This window comes from Heteronotia binoei, chromosome 14, assembly GCF_032191835.1.
Source record: "Heteronotia binoei isolate CCM8104 ecotype False Entrance Well chromosome 14, APGP_CSIRO_Hbin_v1, whole genome shotgun sequence".
NCBI lineage: Eukaryota > Metazoa > Chordata > Lepidosauria > Squamata > Gekkonidae > Heteronotia > Heteronotia binoei.
The window spans coordinates 8,622,223-8,642,712 of record NC_083236.1 but is presented as its reverse complement, the minus strand read 5'-3'; the positions used below and the strand labels follow the sequence as shown (position 1 = coordinate 8,642,712).

At 45.6% G+C, this 20,490-nt stretch overlaps 1 protein-coding gene across 3 annotated transcripts; it reads left to right on the top strand.

The window, feature by feature from the left end:
• Positions 1–7: 7 nt before the first annotated feature.
• Positions 8–18,915, top strand: ATPSCKMT (ATP synthase c subunit lysine N-methyltransferase). 3 transcript variants are annotated; one of them, XM_060254405.1, is made up of 5 exons: positions 8–257; positions 11,217–11,506; positions 14,081–14,218; positions 14,794–14,844; positions 18,556–18,915. In XM_060254405.1, exons 2-5 carry the CDS (start codon positions 11,228–11,230, stop codon positions 18,730–18,732), a joined length of 645 nt encoding a protein of 214 aa, XP_060110388.1. In that variant the 5' UTR covers positions 8–257; positions 11,217–11,227; the 3' UTR covers positions 18,733–18,915. The 3 variants fall into 3 exon arrangements, with proteins under 3 accessions (XP_060110388.1, XP_060110390.1, XP_060110389.1); XM_060254407.1 differs by lacking the exons at positions 8–257; positions 18,556–18,915 and adding an exon at positions 15,152–15,241 and having other exon boundaries at positions 11,204–11,506; positions 14,794–14,865; XM_060254406.1 differs by lacking the exons at positions 8–257; positions 14,794–14,844 and having other exon boundaries at positions 11,204–11,506.
• The last annotated feature ends 1,575 nt before the right edge of the window (positions 18,916–20,490 follow it).

The window sequence follows — 20,490 nt, the reverse complement described above, 5'->3', positions numbered from 1 at the left end:
TCTACCCAGGATTCAGCCTCGTTGGTCTTCAAGGGGTGTCTGCAGCGCAGGCGGAGAGGAAGACGGGAGTGGAAGCCTCGCGGCTTCGGCTGGGGAGTTGAGGCCCCTCTTCCGCCGCAAAACTCCCTGGCCGGCTTTACCCTTGTCGCTTTCTTCCGGCCTGCTCTGTAGGGACGTTGGGAAGGAGGCTGCGCGGACTCTCGCTGAGGAGCAGAGCTGGGGGAGTCTCCGCGCTGCCCGCGGCCGGGTCCTCCCAAGTAAGTCCCGTCGAGTCCCGCGCTGCTAACGTCGAAGTAGGGCAGGCAGCACAGGCCGCGGCAGGCTTCAACGGGGGAGTTCGAGTTCTGGGCCACCTTGAAGGCCAACAGCGCTTATTTCTGGGGACCAGCTTTTGTGTGCAGACACACCTTGAAAACCAACGAGGCTGAATCCTGGGTAGAGGCTTCCCTGCGCGTGCAGACTTCTTCAACTCAGGCTGACTTTACCCCCTTCCCCCATGTGCAGCGTGCATCAGGCTGAGCCGGGAGCCTGCAGGGTTTTCGCATGCTTACGTGTGAGGGGATCCCAATGAATAGGATAGGTCAGAGATCGCATTTCAGAGCTTCAGCCTGAAATGTTGAAGACTGCACAGGCCTGTTGTGATGGTGCCCCCTGCCCTGTGTGCTAGAACCCCATGAACTAGCTTCTTGTCTCCCTTCTGTTCTGGCAGATGATACCGCTAAACCCGTAATAGGAAATGGAGAGGATTTGTGCATGAATTCTGCAGCATTCTGAACTCCTTTATTGTTTCCCAGCCTCAGGGCTGAGTTAGCATCTGCTAATGGGAGCTCTAACTAACGAAAGGTCATGCTGAAATATAAGTTCTTTGCCTTTATGGGGCCACTAGACTTTCATTCTGCTGCTATGGACTAATGCAGCTTTCTCCTCGTAGATATTCTAAAGAAGTGAGCAGTAACTCTTGAAAGCTCCTATCCTGCCACAAATTTTGTTGGTCTTTAAGGTTCTCCAGGACTCTTTCTGTTTTCTACGTAGGGTTGCCAAGTCCAACTCAACAAATATCTGGGGACTTTGGGGGTGAAGCCAGGAGACCTCTGTGATGTCATTTCCTGTGATGTCACTTCCAGGTCAAAGGTCAAGTGGGGTCACTTCCACTCATTTGATGATGTCACTTCCAGCACACTCTACTAAAACCCCACCTCTTCCTTTGACATCACTTTCTGGGCACTCTCCCAAACCTGCCTTTTCCTCTGAAGAAACTGCTCTCAAACATCTGACATTCATGTCTTGTGGCTCTCAAACATCTGACATCTATTCTATGTGGCTCTTACATTACACAAGTTTGGCCACCCCTTGTCTAGAGCATGGCATAAAAGTTCTGCCAAAAGTGAAGCCCTTTACACCGACTTTAGTAGGAAAGATAAGCATGCATTGTTGATTCTGTTAATTTCTTCGTGAATGTCCTGCATTGTGCAGGGGGTTGGACTAGGTGACCCCGGAGGCCCTTCCAGCTCTATGGTTCAATGATTCTATGCACTGAACTACACACTTCACACTATGCAAAATGCACAACAGAAAACTGTATGAACCTAGGGATGCCAGCCTCCAGGTGGGACCTGGGGAATCCCTTGGAATTACAGCTCATTTTTAGACTACACACTGGAGAAAACTGCTGCTTCAGAGGGGGGACTGTATGACATTATACCCTGCTGAGATGCCTTTCCTCTCCAGGTTATGTCCCCAAATCTGCACAAGTTTCCCATCTGGATATGGCAACCCAACTCCCCCATTCCCTGCCAGTGGCTAGGAGCGCCTATATTTCTTTTCTGTGGAAGGCAGCCTTTTGATACTTTCATTCTCCTAGCAGAAACTGCCTGCATCTTAACTATGATATATAACTAAAAGTACTACTGAATTTGTTTACTTTGCAAATTAAGTCTGTCAACTGAAAACTTAAGGGAGGCTGTAACTGTGTTTCACACATCTCCTTCCCTGAGTCATAGGGCAGGGGTGGCCAACAGTAGCTCTTCAGATGTTTTTGCCTACATCTCTCATCAGCCCCAGCCATTGGCCTTGCTGGCTGGGGCTGATGGGAGTTGTAGGCAAAAAACATCTGGAGAGCCACCATTGGCCACTCCTGTCATAGGGTGTTCCAGCCCCTCTTCTTTACAGTGCCAGTTGCTGGTTTGAACAACTAGCATCCACTGGATGTTATTTTGCTTTGTAATCAGTTCACAAATGTCTAGGAATCAGGCATTGAATTCAGCAGGAGCTCATAGGAGCACAGCTCTTGAACCTTTCTGAGGGTTCCCCTTCCTTCTCTCCACCTACATTCCTTGTCCATTGAATAGTAGGTGCGGCTACATAACAATCCCTGGATGAGCTCCATCTCCTATTTTTCTACAAAATGACCCCTGCTAGGAATTATTACAGGCTGCCAAAGAAGGAAGGCACAACTAGATTCACAGCAACATCAGTCCCAAAGCAATTCCATAACTGGCATAAAGAAATCTCTTAGCATATTTGCATAGCTGGACAATACCTTCACAACAGGCTGTTTTTAAACATTTGTAACTATGCATGGCTCTGATATGTTGCATGATTGTACATAGCAAACTGGTTCTAAAACAGAAATAACTTATCCTTTCAGTTCTCATGGAGATTAGCACAGAATAGCTCTTGTCCCCTTCTGATCTTTGTAGTTTGGAGATGAGCTGTAATTTCAGGGGAGCTCCAGCTCCCACCTGGAGGCCGGCATCCTTCCAGGATATGCTGCAGAAAGGCTTCTGTTCTTGGTTTTTTAGCTCCTTGTTTCTCTGCCTTCTTTCTATTCTCCACCCCTCCACTGTGCAAGTCTTTCCCCCTGGAAAATCCTCTTCCGTGCCCTTGATTTTATTTTATTTTTAAATCCCAAACTGGCCCTGAAATCCTTTTGCTGGAGCCCTATATTTTGTCCAGGTCCAAACCTCTCCCCCACGCCCACCTTTACCTCAGAAAAAAAAATTACAATTTACAGTGCAGTTGGGAGAGAAGAAGCAAAAGTTTGTTTGGGAGACCACGTGGAAGGAAGCCGGGGAAGGAGGAGGAAAAGCTGAATCTGGGAGGAGCAAGAGAGACTTTGGGAAGGAAGAAAGGTGTCGAAGTGGAACTGAGTGGGGGGAGGAGTCGAGGTGGGGAGGGGGGGAAGCTGGGAACCTGTTTAAAGGAGCAGAGGAAATTTCTTGCTCCAAATGCCACACTAGGCAGGCAAGTCCCAACTCTTCACAGTTTACTTAGCCATCCACGAGTGAGCACATAGCTGTAAATAAAAGCTCCCAAGCCTCCCAGCCTCAGTGTGTCAAGCATGCGGTTTCAATGACGAGTCAGGTTTGATACAAAACTAGGTTTATTGATAGACCGATACTTTCAGTGTAACAGATTCTTGAGAGTGATTTTAAAGATACATTGATACAATACTTTTAAGGCATACTTCAAAAGGTGGGGACAAGGGATGTGCTCTCACACATAAACTATCATAAATGTCTACATTCTCATGCCGTTATCAGGATTCCGTCCTTGCTTTCCCCAGATGTGCCACACTCCCTAACAGGAATGTATGGGAAGGTGCTGATTACTCTTTCTCAAGTTAGTTTCGTTTCTCTCTACTTCTACTTTGCAAGCAATAAAGTAGGAAGGGGGAGGGGGAAAGAATAACAGAGTTAACAGACCTTGGTCCTCCATGACATTTCACAGGCCAGCTTTATGGAGGACCCTAAAACAATCAATTACCAATGGAATTCTACCATGCTTGACACAGTGAAGCAACGAGCCCGATAGTATCCTCCACCCCCAAGCCCCGACGGCAAAGTGAAGCCTGCCCGGAGAGCCTGCATGCCATGATGACCACGTCCCAACTCTTCCCGGTAGTGCCAACGGGCCACCCATGCACTCGCCCAGCCCCAAGCACATGACTCCTTGCTCCCAGTCCCCCAGACTCAGCCACAGCAGCACCAAGCAAACGGCTAAATTGCATTTCCCTCTGCCCCCAGCTCCAACAGCAAATCAAGGCAAATCAAATATAAATTAAAAAAAATTAAAACCCCTCTGCCTGCAGCAAAGCCTGCATTGCTATTGCAGACTCCAGCTTTTCCCAACAGCAGCAGCAACCCGGCAAGGACCCTCCCACACTCTCCCACGTTGCTGGAGTACATGGCTCCAAAAGGTCCGAAGCCTCTTCTCTGCTGCAACAGCCACCCGCAAGGGGCCCTAATACATTCTCCCCCACCCCCGGTCCCAATGGCAGAAGCAGGGCCCACTGGCCACCTGGGGACTCAACAGCAGCCCGGCCTGTCTGCCCCGACTAAAGAAAGAGAATGCCTTACCTCCTTGAACCTTCCGCTCAGTGGTGCAGCAGCATGGCTGCTACTCACCTAAGCCTACTCTGCAGACTTGTGGGTTTGGGAGAGGGACGCAGGTGACCAGTAAGGAAGTGCCCAGCACCAAATGAGAGCTGCTGTGAATGGGTAGAGCTAAGAAGGTGGGGCGAGCCCATTCCTCCCTCCAGTCAATGCCTGCAGATGTGCAGTTGGAGATTTGTGTTCTGGCTGGGGGCGTCACCAGTGGAGGCAGTCAACACAAAAGGGAACTTGGAGCGTTGCTCCTTGGAGGACTCCTGCTGAGCTGCTCTGGGATTCATCTCTATGGTTTCCATAGAGTTCAATTCTAGAGCATCACACATGGCCGCCGTTTTGTCACCCGCCGGGGGTGGGGGCTTCAGATCGGGGGGTGGGGGGTGGGTTAGCAAGCCTATTTCTACGGCTACAGACAGACTAATGTGGCTCTACCCATCTTGATCTACCTCTGGAACAGGTCTCAGCCCAAGGAATCCGTAATTGTGGTGGTGTTGTTGTAATCCCTACATATAATTTTATCAGTGTAAACTTTGCAAAAGCAACGGGCTGGGCCCTGCTCCCAGTAACATTACTCTTATTTTGTCCATTTGGGCAATTTTTAGCCAACTTTCCAGTGTTCAAGACAGTCTCAGTAAAACAAAGATAATCAAAAATATAATCTACTGATAAAAAGGCAATAACAACCTAAAACAATGCAACAGTCAACCTGAAAATTTATCTCAGCAGAATGCAAAAACCTGTCTAATTTTTCATCAGAATGCCCTTTGGGAAGGAATGTCTTGCAAACAGATTTCCTGATCAATGATAATTCCAGAAAGCAGGAGCTACCGCTGAAGAAAGCGTTTGTTTTAGAACCCATTAGCTGTCCTTAGCAGAAAGAAGATACCAGCACCAGTGCAGCCTGGCCAGACTTCACACTGAGAGAAGCCTCTAAAACAGGGTGTCAAACCTTTATTGCCAGATGACCAAGGCTGTGCATTTTGTCCCTCTATACTGTCCCAGAGCTACTGAGTAATGGGTGGTAGAAGTGGACAGACTAATATGGCTCTATCCATTTTTATCTACTTCTGGAACAGGTCTCAGCCCAAGAAATCCGTAATTGTGTTGTTGTGTATCAGGGAGATACTTTAAGGAAATATTGTAAGAATGTTAATGTTTTAAGCATGTTTGTATTTTGAGTAAAACATAATGTTGATGAGTAGGTTTGCCTGTGTCCTTTATAAAAGTTTATATCCTCCATATATCTGGCATTAAATTTTATGGCACACACGGCCCAGTGTGACAAAGTGACAGATCTTACCCATGTAACAAAAGAGTTCAGCTCCTCTGTCTATAGAGTAACACTAGCCTCCTGAAATGAGCTCCGAAGTACCTGGCTTTGCAAAACCAGAAAAATAGGATCAGTCTTCCCAGCACCAAATAAAAGCTGGGCAGCTGTATCAGCTAAAGCTTCTGGGTTAATGTCAGGGGCAGGCAACCACACACGGAGTAGTCAAGCTTGGAAATTCACAGCAGTCTGGATCATTGTAGGTTTCAGACCCACTGATTTCGAAGTGAGCCTCGTTGAAATTAATGGGCTTGATTTCTGCATAAGCCCTAAACTAGCAGAGTTGCTGAAAGAGGGAAATTGCAGCAACTTTAAAGACCCTGGATGAAGAAAGTCTGCCTTCCTTGAAATTCTTAGAATACAGTTTTAAGCATACTTAATCTGAAGTGCTATTTATATATTTATTTGTTTATATTTTGCTTTTCTTTAAGGGAGATCAAGGTGGCTTATATGGGGCCCCCTATGCCATTTCCCATCCAGTTACTGAGCAGAGACAGACCTGCAATTTTGTGCAGTGACTGAACGTGCAGATCCATCTCAGTTGTGCAGCTGCACGAAGCTCTAATGTTGTAGCTTGGTAGCAGAGCACCAGCTTTGCACACAGAAGGTCCCAGGTTCAAACTCAGGCATTTGCAATGAAAATGGTGGGGTAGAATCATAGAGTTGGAAGGGACCTCCAGGGTCATCTAGTCCAACCCCCTGCACAATGCAAGAAACTCACAAATACCTCCCTCTAAATTCACAGGATCCTCATTGCTGTCAGATGGCCATTGAGCATCTGCTTAAAAACCTCCAAGGAAGGAGAGCACCCCACCTCCTGAGGAAGCCTGTTCCACTGACCGCTCTAACGGTCAGGAAGTTCTTCCTAATGTTGAGCAGGAAACTCTTTTGATTTAATTTCAACCCATTGGTTCTGGTCCTATCTTCTGGGGCCACAGAAAACAATTCCACACCATCCTCTGTATGACAGCCCTTCGAGTACTTGAAGATGGTGATCATATCACCTCGCAGCCGCCTCCTCTCCAGGCTAAACATACCCAGCTCCTTCAACTTTTCTTCGTAGGACTTGGTCTCCAGACCCCTCACCATCTTTGTCGCCCTCCTCTGGATCCATTCCAGCTTGTTTTTCTTAAATTTGGTGCCCAAAACTGAACACAGTACTTGAAGAGAGATCATACCAGAGCAGAGTAAAGTGATACCATCACTTCATGTGATCTGGACACTATACTTCTGTTGATACAGCCCAAAATTGCATTTGCCTTTTTAACCACCACATCACACTTATGTTCAGGTTATGGTACACTAAAACCCCTAGATCCTTTTCGCACATACTGCCGCTAAGGCTAGTCTCCCCCATCCTATAACCATGCAGTGAATTTTTCCTACCTAAATGAAGAACTTTACATTTATCCTTTTTAAAGTTAATTTTATTGGTTTTAGCCCAGTTTTTCAGCCTATCAAGTTCATCCTGTATCCTATTTCTGTCTTCTACTGTATCTGCAACTCCTCCCAATTTAATATCATCTGCAAATTTAATAAGCATTCCCTCTATTCCTTCATCCAAATCATTTATAAAGATGTTCAACAAAATAGGTCCCAAGACAGATCCTTGAGGCACTCCACTTGGCACTCCTCTCCAAAAGGATGAGGAACCATTCACAAGCACTCTGGGTGCAATCTGTCAACCAGTTACAGATCCACCTAGTGGTAGCAGGATCCAAACCACATTTTACCGACTAGTCAACAAGGATAGTATGTGGAACCTTATCAAAAGCCTTACTGATATCAAGATAAACTATGTCAACAGCATTCCCCTGATCCAGCAAGGTAGTAACTTTCTCAATGGGAGAGCCAGTTTGGTGTAGTGGTTAAGTGTGCAGACTCTTATCTGGGAGAACCGGGTTTGCTTCCCCACTCCTCCACTTGCACCTGTTGGAATGGCCTTGGGTTAGCCATAGCTCTAATAGAGGGCCAGTCTGGTGTAGTGGTTAAGTGCGTGGACTCTTATCTGGGAGAACCAGGTTTGATTCCCCACTCCTGCACTTGCACCTGCTGGAATGGCCTTGGGTCAGCCATAGCTCTGGCAGAGGTTGTCCTTGAAAGGGCAGCTGCTGTGAGAGCCCACTCAGCCCCACCCACCTCAGGGTTCCACACTGCAGGACAGAATTGAAATGCTGGAGTGTCTACACAACTGGACTATGTTGTAAAAGCAAACGTCCACACCCTTCTTTCAGAACACCCGGGGTTGCTGAGTGGCAGTGGAAACAGAACACTCAGGGTCTCTTGAGCTGATTGATTGAAGCATGAACTTTTTGGGGAGAGAGCCTGCTTTCCATGAAATGAAATCTCAGCAGAGAAGAGGCGGAGTGAGGCAATTCCAACTCTGCATGAAATGCAGCTGACAAGCCTCTCTTTAAGATTTGGGGCCCATGTATGGCGGATTCCCAAGCAAAATGCGTTTCTAAGACTATGACCAGTCTTCCCACCAGCCGTCATTCAAAACAGCTCTTTTCCCATTCTGCTTCTATTTATGTAATTTCCGTACTGCTTATGTTATGCTTCAGTTCTTACTGGTAGTTCCAGATACCTAAAATCCTGGTGCATTGAGTATCCCATTTCATCAATTGTACTGGCTCAGCTCTGCATTATCCAGAAGAAGAAGAAATTGGATTTGTATCCCACCTTCCACTCTGAATCTCAGAGCGGCTCACAATCTCCTTTACCTTCCTCCCCCACAACAGACACCCTGTGAGGTGGGTGGGGCTGAGAGAGCTCTCACAGAAGCTGCCCTTTCAAGGACAACTCCTGCGAGAGCTCTGGCTGACCCGAGGCTGTTCCAGCAGCTGCAAGTGGAGGAGTGGGGAATCAAACCCAGTTCTCCCAGATAAGAGAGCTCTGGCTGACCCAAGGCCATTCCAGCAGCTGCAAGTGGAGGAGTGGGGAATCAAACCCGGTTCTCCCAGATAAGAGTTCGCATACTTAACCACTACAGCATACTGGCTCTCCCTCAAGTCCATGTGGCTCCACCTTGAATCCATGTGACAGTTTGCTGTAGAGCCAGTTTAGTGTAGTGGTTAAGAGCAGTGGACTCTCATCTGGAGAACTGGGTTTGATTCCCCACTCTTCTACATCAAGCCAGCTGAGTGACCTTGGGCAAGTCACAGTTATTTCAGAGCTCTCTCAGCCCCTAAAAATGAGCCTAGCTTGCCACTTAGTGGTGCATAACAGTAAGACTTGCAGCTGCCAGACGATCTCAGGATCTCCTAGCTATTCTATACACCATGCCACACAATAATTATTTATTTATTAGTCCATGTGAGAAAGGTAGACTACAAATAACATATACAAATAAAATTTGCATGCAGAGCTGTTCATTTTCAGTTCTCAGTTTGTCATTTTTTGCTCATTTTTTTTGTGAATAGGATCCAATTTATGTATAAAGTTACCATTTCTAATGATGGAACACTGATGAGTGTTGGGACTAGGATAAGCAGAGCCATGACAAAGAGAAATTCCCCCTCGCCTTTCTCAAAATACTAGAACTCGAGGGCATCCAGTGAAACTATTAAAACTCTTATATTCATGAGGAACAAGGAAATACACACACACACCCTCTGGCAGCAAATTCCACATTTTAATCCCTCTCTGTGTAAAGTGGTATTTCCTCTTGTCCATCTTGAACCTCCTGCCCATCAAAGGGAAACTGATTACACTTTGAGCAAGCCAAGTCCTTTTTTTACCTCTGCGTACTGATTAATGTGTTATTTTTCACTCGATCTCCAAGCTTATTTTCCCTTTTGAGAACACAGATTTCAATATGAAAAGTTCATGTTCGGGTTCAGTCTTTTCCTTATGGAAAATAGTTTGATTCAAAAGATGTCCATAACCCATATAGATCAATTAAAATCAGTTATTGATTTAGATTTATTTTCTGTTAAGACACCTTTGTTTTATTTTATAATCTTTAAGAGTGGTTCAAAATTAGTTATACTCCGATACTCCTAAATTCCCTAACACTCCTCACAATTTCTCCGATCAGATTCAGGCCATGCATACAGAGCTCCATTAAGGTAAAAAGAAGAGGCCACTGGGAGACGTATCTGTGTGTCTCATGAATATGGTCTGATCTTACATGGCATAGTGCAGAGGTGTTTGACTCATTTGTTACGAGGGTCAGATCTGACATAAAGGTCACTTTCCTGGGCCAGGTGATGCGTGCTACCAGAGACATAAACTTTATAAAGATGATTTCAGATATTGAATGACAATAGCAGGTGTGGAGACACCAGCGTTCATAAGGAGAGGAAACCCTGGTCTCAGTTCCACCCAGGAGGATTCAGTCCAGAACGACGCAAACAAAAAATGGACATAAGTCCGATACTAGAAACCAGTTGCTGGCCTAAGAGCAGTAGTGCTTTTAACAAAGGAATTCCAAAGTGACATTAGAAAGAGAGACTGCTGAATTGCCATTGATAATGACGCTCAAGCCAGCGCAGCCTCCTGGACTGAACTGAGTGCTAGTTTTCCTGTCACATTACCAATGTGTGCTAATTATCATTTGTGTATCTGAAATAATTCCATTCTCCAAGATATAAGGACCAATCCACGTGTTCTAATTCCTAATCAGTATTTTTAAAAGAAAATAAACCCAGATAGGAACAGAGAAATCCATTAAGAAAAACTCTTCAGAGTAAGCCAAAACAATTTTCTCAATATGCATTGTACTTGTTAGAAGAATCCATCCTTCCATCTGCCCACCCTGCCTCTCTTCCTCCCTTTCTCCAAAGAAGTGTGCTTGTGCACACAAGCTTATACCTGGAATAAAAGGTCGTTGGTCTTAAATCTGTCATGGGATTCCAGCTTTTCTCTCTCTCTCTCTTTTCTCCCCAAAAGCTGAGAAGCAAGCAGAAGGTGGGGGGGGGGGCAGAAAGAGAAGGAAGGAGAGGGGCAGAGGTAGGCTTGTCTTTGTATCTCTCCTCACAAAGCAGCCATAGGGCTCTCCCTATGCCTGTGTGTGTGAGGGAGGGGGAAGTGGGGAAGAAGCAGGAAACAGGAAGTAAAGAGCTGGCGGGAAAGCAAGGGAACTGGAGGAAAAGCAAGGTATGGTACGACTGCAACGACAGCCTTGCAAAGGAAGCAGGAAGATGAAGTTGCATGGGGGGACAGATTTGAGCCCTGTGAGGGACCGATGTGGCCACTGGGCCACATGATTGCCACCCCTGGTGTAGTTGTTAGAGTTCAGACTAGGATCTGGGAGACTCAGTATTGAATCCCCACTCATGCCATGGAAGCTTGCTGAGTGACCAGGGTCCAGTAACATACTCTCAGCCTAACCTACCCCACAAGGCTGTTGTGAGGGTAAAATGGAGGAGAGGGGAATGATCTAAGACATTTGGGTCTTCACTGAAGAGAAAGATGGGATATAAATGCCGTAAATGAATAAAGCTTATGTGCAACTGGATGGTGCCCCTTGTGCTTCATAAATGGTTTCTGTTTTCCAGGTACATTTGTTATGTCAAAAATACTTCCTGGCGAAAGCTCAGGACAAGATGATGTGACTGTCTGCGATGAAGGTTTTCGACCAAGGCACTGGGGCTTGTTGGCCACTGGCATTCTTGGGGGCTCACTAGTGGTGCTGTATTCGATTGCCACCCCATTTGTTGCTCCAGCCTTGAGGAAACATTGTCTACCATTTGTGCCTGCTACTCCAAAGCAAATCGATAATGTCTTGAGTGTGCTGAAGGGCCGAAGCGGATCCTTGGTAGACATAGGTAGCGGTGATGGACGCATTGTAAGTTTAATGAAAGGTGTTTGAAGGCTGGTTTAGAATTCCCAAGTATTTATAAATGGATGGAACTCACAAGCAGACACGTACCATAAAATCGTAACAACGTAAATTACTTGTTGAATCCTTTCTTCTGGACCTTTTCTTACATGCCCAGGGAAATGCTGGTTGCCACTTTGGGATCAGGAAGCTGTTTTCTCCAGGCCAGTTTGGCCAGGGATCCTGGAGGGGTTTGTTTTATTTGTTTGTTTTGCCATCTTCGCCTCACCCTCACCTCCTGATTCAGCTGCGATGGAAGGATGTGAGAAATGGGAGGAGTGGGCAAATGCGTGGCTGCCTCCTCCTGCGCAGTTGCCTGCTGGTTTTTCGGGTTGGAATTTGCATATGAACAGATGCAGTTGCCTTATACTGAATTAGTCCTTTGGTCCATCAAAGTCAATCTTGTCCATTCAGACTGGCAGGGGCTCTCCAGGGTCTCAAGCAGAAGTTTTACTTGGTCCTTTCAACTGGAGATGCTACGGATTAAACCTGGGACATTCTGCGTGCAAAGCAGAGGGGCTCATCCACTGAACTAAGCCCCACTCTCGATTTTAAGCTCCTTTTACCTGTAATTTGGGAGTCATAACACAACACTGGCCTGTCTTACATAATCATTGTGATTGGGGAGGGACGGTGGCTCAGTGGTAGAGCATCTGCTTGGGAAGCAGAAGGTCCCAGGTTCAATCCCTGGCATCTCCAAAAAAGGGTCCAGGCAAATAGGTATAAAAATCCTCAGCTTGAGACCCTGGAGAGCCGCTGGCAGTCTGAGAAGACAATACTGACTTTGATGGACCAAGGGTCTGATTCAGTATAAGGCAGTTTCATATGCACAGCAGATAGCCTTCCACTGAGCCACAGCCTCTCTCCAACTTAGCTGCCCCTTTTTAAAAAGGATCCAGGCCTCATTTTGGGCAGGATTCACAGGAGCAGAGCTCTGGAACCTCTAAATTTTATTATGCTCTTTCTTTCCTAACATACACACACACACCCCGCAAATACTTGCTTCTGGGCTCTATTGTTCAACCCCCCTGTGAGAATTTTGCTGAACTCTGACAAACTCTCTAATATTTTTCCCCACAAAAAATGGGGAAATAACTAAAACTTATAAAGCAGATAGGTGGAAATCTTCATCATGCCACTGTCGTCACATTTTTGTTGTTCAGTCGCACAGTCGAGTCCAACTCTTTGCGACCCCGTGGACAAAGTCACGCCAGGCCCTCCTGTCTTCCACCATCTTCCAAAGTCTGCTCAGATTCGTATTAGTTACATCAGTAATGCTGTCCAGCCATCTCATCTTTTGCCGTCCCCTTCTTCTTTTGCCTTCTTTCTTTCCCAGCATCAGGATCTTCTCCAGGGAGTGCTCCCTTCTCATTTGGTGGCCAAAGTATTTGAGCTTCAGCATTTGACCTTCCAGGGAACAGTCTGGGTTGATTTCGCTTAGGACTGACTGACTGGATCTTCTTGCAGTCCAAGGGACTCTCAAGAGTCTTCTCCAGCACCACATCTCAAAAGCATCTATTCTTCTGCGCTCGATCACATAGGAGAAATTAATTTAAAAAGTATGATGGGAGGAAGGTTTTATTATGACAATTATAATTCAAGAAGATATTGGATTTATATCCCGCCCTCCACTTCGAATCTCAGAGTTTCAGAGCAGCTCATAATCTCCTTTATCTTCCTCCCCCACAACAGACACTTTGTGAGGTGGGTGGGGCTGAGAGGACTCTCTGCCAGAGCTATGGCTGACCCAAGGCCATTCCAGCAGGTGCAAGTGGAGGAGTGGGGAATCAAACCTGGTTCTCCCAGATAAGAGTCCGCACACTTAACCACTACACCAGACTGGCTTTCCACTTAACCACTACACCAGAAGCATTTTACTAGAAGATGCTGAGTGGATATAATTTAGTACACCTTCTGTTGATGTCGGGTGTGTGGCAAATGAGTTGTGCTAATGAGCTCCAGCACCTCTTTTTCTATAAAACGACCCCTGAGAGGATCTAAATAACTGCCTCCAGGGACTAACCAAAACATATATTCCTTCATTTGGAATACTGTGTACAATTCTGGTCACCGCACCTCAAAAAGAATATATAGATATATATAGATAGATATGTATATAATTTTTTTGGCCACTGTGTGACACAGAGTGTTGGACTGGATGGGCCTTTGGCCTGATCCAACATGGCTTCTCTTATGTTCTTATGACTCATGTGCTACTGAAGAACAAATTAGTGGACCCAATAAACTAAATAACGGGGTCTCTACAGAACAGAGGTTTAAGTATCAAACTGACCATAAGTAAGTAAAGTAAATTTATTTTTATATCCCGCCCTCCCCCGCCAAAGGCAGGCTCAGGGCGGCTCACTTGAGCAAATGAAAATCATTTAAGGCTACAAACCAAAGCACTTTACTAAGCCATAAAGACACTGGCTAGGTTTTAAATTATTTTCTATGTTGTCATTAAACACAGCCCTCAGATAGTGTGTGTTGCAGTGAGCCCATGTCTGCTGCTCAAGGGAAAATCAGTTTCTTCTTTTACAGGTCATCGCAGCTGCAAAAGTTGGTTTCAAAGCTGTTGGATATGAACTGAATCCCTGGTTAGTATGGTATTCCCGGTACCATGCTTGGAAAGCAGGGGTGCATCATAATGCTAAATTTTACATTTCGGACTTATGGAAGGTATGTGTCTCTGACAGCATTTGGTCAACAGAAAGTAGTGCAGAATTGGACATATTTTAGCGATATTTGTAAAAATCCAATGGAGTCATTCAAAGCAAAAAATTCTCTTCCTCTCACATATCCCTCATCCTTTTGTATCTTATTTAGATTATACAGTTTTCTGTGGAGTTTGATCAATGCAGCACTCCACATATACCCTCAGCTGCTAAAACTTTCCATTCTTGCCTTTGTTGTACAACTCTTCAAAATGCCACCAACTTCCTTGTTCACTCATGACTTGGCTATTGCAGGACTTTTTTGCTTGACTCTTAAGTTTCTCTCAGTCTTGATGGCAGAGCTGCAAGCAGAGAATAATGAGCCCTGTTTCTGGATCAACAGGCGAAGCCCCTAGGTGCAGGCAGCTTCAGCTGTCAGAGATGGACAGAGTGACAGCCAGCCCTGAAGTTACGTTTAACATCTCCCGAGTCTTAGGGAATGTAGATGATAGTTATTCATTTTGAGCACAAGTGTGTATGTACAGGTTAGGCAAACCCACACATATAGAAGGTAATGCTATTTTTTTCTCTTTTAAATAGGTCAGTTTTTCCCAATATACAAATGTGGTTATTTTTGGAGTACCTCAAATGGTAAGTTTCAAATTTTCTCCTGTCGTCTAAAAAGGTAAAGGTAGTTCCCTGTTTCTGACTCTGGGGTGACGTCGCGTCACATCATTTTCACGGCAGACTTTTGACGGGGTGGTTTGCCATTGCCTTCCCCAGTCATCTACACTTTGCCCCCAGCAAGCTGGGTACTCATTTTACCAACCTCAGAAGGATGGAAGGCTGAGTCAACCTTGGGCCGGCTACCTGAACCCAGCTTCCACCGGGATCGAACTCAGGTCGTGAGCAGGGAGCGTGGACTGCAGTACTGCAGCTTTACCGCTCTGCGCCACAGGGCAGTTGTCTAGATATGGAGAATTTGCTAAAAGACTTGGTAATTAGTTGATGTAATATAATAAGGTAATGTGTGTTCCCCAGGGCTAGGGGCTGCATACTCCTGGAGGGCATCTTTTCTCCCCATTGTCAGAAATGAGGAAACATACCAGAACTGTGAGGTTTGCACTGAGTGACTTGGTCCCTTTATATTGCCTGCTCCAGAGGTCCTGATGACTTCGCCGGCTCACTATTCATTACCTCCACCTGTTTACACCTTGCTGCTAGGAAAGTTATTCTAGCCCAGGGGTGGCCAAACTGTGGCTCAGGAGCCACATGTGGCTCTTTCATACATATTGTGTGACTCTGGAAGCCCCCAGTGCCCCAGTCAGCCAGTTTGGAGAAGGCATTTGGTGTAGTGGTTAAGTGTGCGGACTCTTATCTGGGAGAACCGGGTTTGATTCCCCACTCCTCCACTTGCACCTGCTGGCATGGCCTTGGGTCAGCCATAGCTCTGGCAGAGGTTGTCCTTGAAAGGGCAGCTGCTGTGAGAGCCCTCTCCAGCCCCACCCACCTCACAGGGTGTCTGTTGTGGGGGAGGAAGGGAAAGGAGATTGTGAGCCGCTCTGAGACTCTTCGGAGTGGAGGGCGGGATATAAATCCAATATCTTCATCTACCTCACAGGGTGTCTGTTGTGGGGGAGGAAGGTAAAGGAGATTGTGAGCCGCTCTGAGACTCTTTGGAGTGGAGGGCGGGATATAAATCCAATATCTTCTATCTTCTTTAAATCACTTCTCCATGCCAGCCAGTAGCTTGGAGAATGCATTTAAAGTTAAAGTTGCTTTCTTTCCACCTCTCTCCCTCCCTCCTACCCCAACTATTTTCCTTCCATCCATCCTTCTTTCATGTCTCATGGCTCTCAAACATCTAACATTCATGTCTTGCAGCTCTCGAACATCTGATGTTTTATGTGCCTCTTATGTCAAGCAAGTTTGGCCACCTCTGTTCTAGCCTGTAAAACCTGTACAGCTGCTTTAGCCTAACCACAGATTCTCCTAACCTCGTTGTTTGCCATTTATATCTTATTTCCATCACAAGGAATCCACTGGTGGAAGAAAAAACTGTTGACATCTTCTTCTCTAAAAGGATGCAGTCCAAAATACTGCATGGAATGGTTAAAGGCTGAGGGCATTCACTGAAAACTTGCTCCTTTTTAAAGCACAAGCTTCTTTTACTCCGTTTTTCATAATATTTTAGTCAATGTCCATTTTTGCCAGTTATGGGGATGGTTCTTATGTGGACTCCAGATAAACATCAAAATACATTTTTAAAAAAAGTATCACCTTTTTTTTCCTTTTGGGGAAACAGCTATAATACTATATATTATACTATTAATATTATATCTTGCTCAGACTTAGCCATAGTAATCCATGCAATGGTCACCTCCAAACTAGACCACTGTAACTCACTCTACACTGGCCTACCCCTGAGTTTGACTCGGAAAGTCCAACAGGTCCAGAACGCAGCAGCGCAAGTCCTGACAGGAACACCTAAGACAGCACTGGCTTTCGGTTGAGTACAGAGTCAGATTCAAGGTTCTGGTTATGACCTTTAAGACCTTGAGTGGTCTGGGACTGGCGTATCTATGGGGCTGCCTCTTCCACTGTGTCTCTGGAAAAGTGTTATGCTCTACTGGTCGAAACTAAAGAGGTCTGCTGTCCTCAATGAGGCCAGGACTTTTTCAGTCCTGGCCTGACCTGATGAAACCCTCTGCCAGAAAACACCAACGGCTCTGTGAGATCTTTTACAGTACTGCAGGGCCTGTCAGGCAGAGATGTTTCTCCAGGCTTTCAATTAAGGACAGTGACGGTTGTCAAGCTGACTCCTTCCCCCTCTCGCCTCTTGGGGGTCCCTCCCACCCAATGCTATGTCTGGAAATCTGGATTGGAAGAATTTTAATAGGACGCCACCAGGGTTTATAATTGTTATTTTAATTGATTTTGCTACTTTTAAATGTTTGTATTTATTGATTATGTTGTACATCACCCAGAGCCGGTGATGTCAGGATAGAGCGATTCATCAAGTCAAAGGAAAGAAGGAAGGAATAAATAATATGTAGTACTGTATATTATACCAGGGGTCCCCAAGTTTTTGGAACATGTGGGCACCTTTGGAATTCTGACACAGGTCACAAAATGGCTGCTGCAGGAGGTGGCTGCCACAAGAGGCAGAGCCACACAGAGGAAACCAATGTGTAGAGGAAAAGAGAGGTAACTTAAAAATACACTGTGAAAGAGGAATGAAAGAAAATAAAACACTGTGGCAACAGCTCCTACTGAAACATTTTTTAAATCTGCACAGCCAATCAGATCTCCCATGTAGTTACTATAATACTAGGTGTCAGAACTGGAAGAACTTCAAGCGAGGCCCAAGACTTTGTTGCAAAAGCATAGGCGTTTATTGAGAACTATAGTGCTGAAGGTACAGGATAACACTGATAACGAAGCTAGCATTGGTTACATTTTATGTGGTTGTAGCAGCAACAATAAAACGATCTTTCACACGGTCAGAGACAACTGTCTGTTTCTCAGGGTCTGTTATCAGCTAGGGAGGATGGAGCCCTGCTGAGCTGTCCTGAGCGGCTGGCTTCAAAGGCCACCTGCAGATGTTGACCAGAGGCTATCTGCCATCCTCCAGTGATCACAGGCTGCTTGGAATGCAGACTATTTTAGTTAGTGGCCTGGCATAGAGCACGCTGGGTTAGTATCTGGTTCCAACATGGAGTTAGTTAGGCTAACAGCATACAAGAAAGTTACCAGTTCTGACACTAGGGTTGTCTATAAAATAATATGTAGAAAGATCTCACCATTAAGTGCTGTCCACTAACGAAGTCAGAAAGACAGGATCATAATAAAGAAAATTGCAGGGGACAAGGTAGCAGAGGAGAAATAAATTGAAGGTTAAAGACTGAGGAAAAGCGCAACATTTTGTATGCTGTTGAAACATCTTCAAGGAGCAAGAGGTCTGTATGTCTGGGAAAAGAAGTCTGGTTTTTTCTGTATGGGTTCTTGTTGCTTTCTCTGCTGATCTTTTATCTGAAGTGTGTTAATTCCTCCCCTCAATTTTATTTTGTACATCTTTCCCCCCAGCATCTTTCTCCTTTTGATGTTCAACAAATTAATTATTTTAATTCCTGTATGTCCATTTTTGTTTGCAGTTCTTCGGATTCTTTGAAGAAGAGCTATCATCCATCAATTATGTTCTATTCCATAGTCTCCAGACTCATTTCCTAATGATTTTGCAGTCCCTGGGTCTTCTCTGCGAGCCCTTTAGACCGCTTAATGCCTTTAGTCCTTTTTATCTGTATTCTGTTACTGCATGCCATGTCCTCCATACCACCAAAAGTGCTTTTCATTTCTTCTTAGATGCTGCATCTTGAAGATAAGCTTGGAGAAGAACTCCAGCCAGAAGCCAAAGTTGTTGCATGTCGTTTTCCTTTCCCCCATTGGAAGCCAAGTCATAGTGTTGGAGAGGGCATCAACACAGTGTGGGGATATAATTCAGAATCTTTCAGAATGAAAAGAAAGATGACTGAGCTATGACCAAGCATACTCCTCCTGTTTCCTTAAAGTTCCACAAGGGCCGTTCCAATGATTTTAGGTTTGATCCAAAAGTACATGAGATGAAGTGGATGATAACTGTGCAAGTGGATCTTCTGTACTTGCCCCAGCAACACCCCCCCCCCCCGCCCCATGTGCCATCCAAATAATAAACTTGACATTTATGAGACTTTTGTAAAGAAAATGCATCAGGGTACAGGAGCTGTACTGAGGTGAGGGGGAAAAGCCCAGGCTATCTATCCACTGGGCACAGGCTGTTTGAATCTGTTGTAAGTCTGAACTCAACCTGCTTAATGGTGAATGCAATTGTTCTATAGATGGGCTCAGTTCCATTAATTTGCTGAGAGAAAATTTCAGAATTAGTAGCAAAAAAGAGAGAGTATGACAAGCATGCCTTGTGTTGTAAAAAACCCACCTAGTTTGCCTAGTGGGAGAGCCAGCCCTGAATCTAAAAAATCTATAATTGTACAAAAATGTGCAATCAGTTGACAGAGATCAACATATACAAACTATGACACTCTGACAAAGTGTGTGTGTGTTACCCCTTCCCTGGTTCAAAAACATATTTTAAGACTCCATCCAACTTGATGCTTTGTTATTCAACGTCCATCTTTTCTGTTCACAAATTATGAAACCAGTTGATTGAAAAACTCTGGTGGACACTTCATAGATCCTGAGGGGCGGGGCGGGGGGACCTAACTTGCTCAAAACCTGAATTCTAATCTTTCTACTCCAGTGTCTTGGAAATGATATTTTGACAGGCAAATAGGGTGTGAAAAACCTCAGCTTGAGACCCTGGAGGGCCGCTGCCAGTCTGAGTAGACAATACTGACTTTGTGGACCCAGGGTCTGATTCAGTATAAGGCAGTTTCATATGTCCATATGACACATACTATTAACTCAAATTTCAGTGTCTAGGGCAGGGGTCCTCAAACTTTTTAAATAGGGGGCCAGTTCACCGTCCCTCAGACTGTTGGAGGGCCGGACTGCCGTTACTGTACAAGGCCGCGGGCCGTCAGTTCTCCGTCTTCTGCATCTCTCTCCCTTCCCCACACCACACACACCGGCCTGGGAACTCACCTCACCTCAGTATCACCTCACACTCTGTCTCCGCCGCCTCAGCCCAGTGTGCGTTGCTAACGCGAGTTTAGGTCGAACGTCACTTCCGGTCTGATTTTGCCATAACCCAGTGGGCCGCATAAACGTCCTCAGCGGGCCGCATCTGGCCCGCGGGCCGTAGTTTGAGGACCCCTGGTCTAGGATGTTGAGATTTTGGAAAGTTTGCTGTCCAGTTTATTTGAGAGAATGGAACATTGCCAGTTTGGCTGCTGAAAATAAAACCTTGTACACGTGGGTGTAAACTATGGGGGCCACTTTGGCTTCCCCTGGGTTTTGCAGGAGGGGGATCTGAGCCATCCCCCAGGGAACCACTGCCAGGAGTAGCAGAAGTGTTCAAAAACTGGAATGACCATCCTCAAAGTGGTTCTCTTCCTAGAATCCATCATTCCACTCTAGGAGCTGTCATTCCGGTCCCAGAACATATCTGCTACTCCCACGGAGCATCATTTCACTCTGGGGCCTTTCCTTCCTGTCCTAGAACACTTGGAAACATGTTGGGAAGCTGCAGATCTCTCTGGTGATGTAAGACTTACTATGCTTACTCTACTTGAAACAACTAGCTGGAGTATGTGTTAGAGGAGAGAAAGGTGGAATGCATTTATTCTAAATTTCTTTTGTTTC

What these genes read in the sequence shown, in the direction of transcription:
- ATPSCKMT (XM_060254405.1), top strand. Translation starts at nt 11,228, where the DNA reads ATGTCAAAAATACTTCCTGGCGAAAGCTCAGGACAAGATGATGTGACT. An exon ending in ACATTTCGGACTTATGGAAG is followed by an intron (nt 14,219 to 14,793) that starts GTATGTGTCTCT and finishes TCTTTTAAATAG; the next exon opens with GTCAGTTTTTCCCAATATAC. An exon ending in TTTTTGGAGTACCTCAAATG is followed by an intron (nt 14,845 to 18,555) that starts GTAAGTTTCAAA and finishes ATTTCTTCTTAG; the next exon opens with ATGCTGCATCTTGAAGATAA.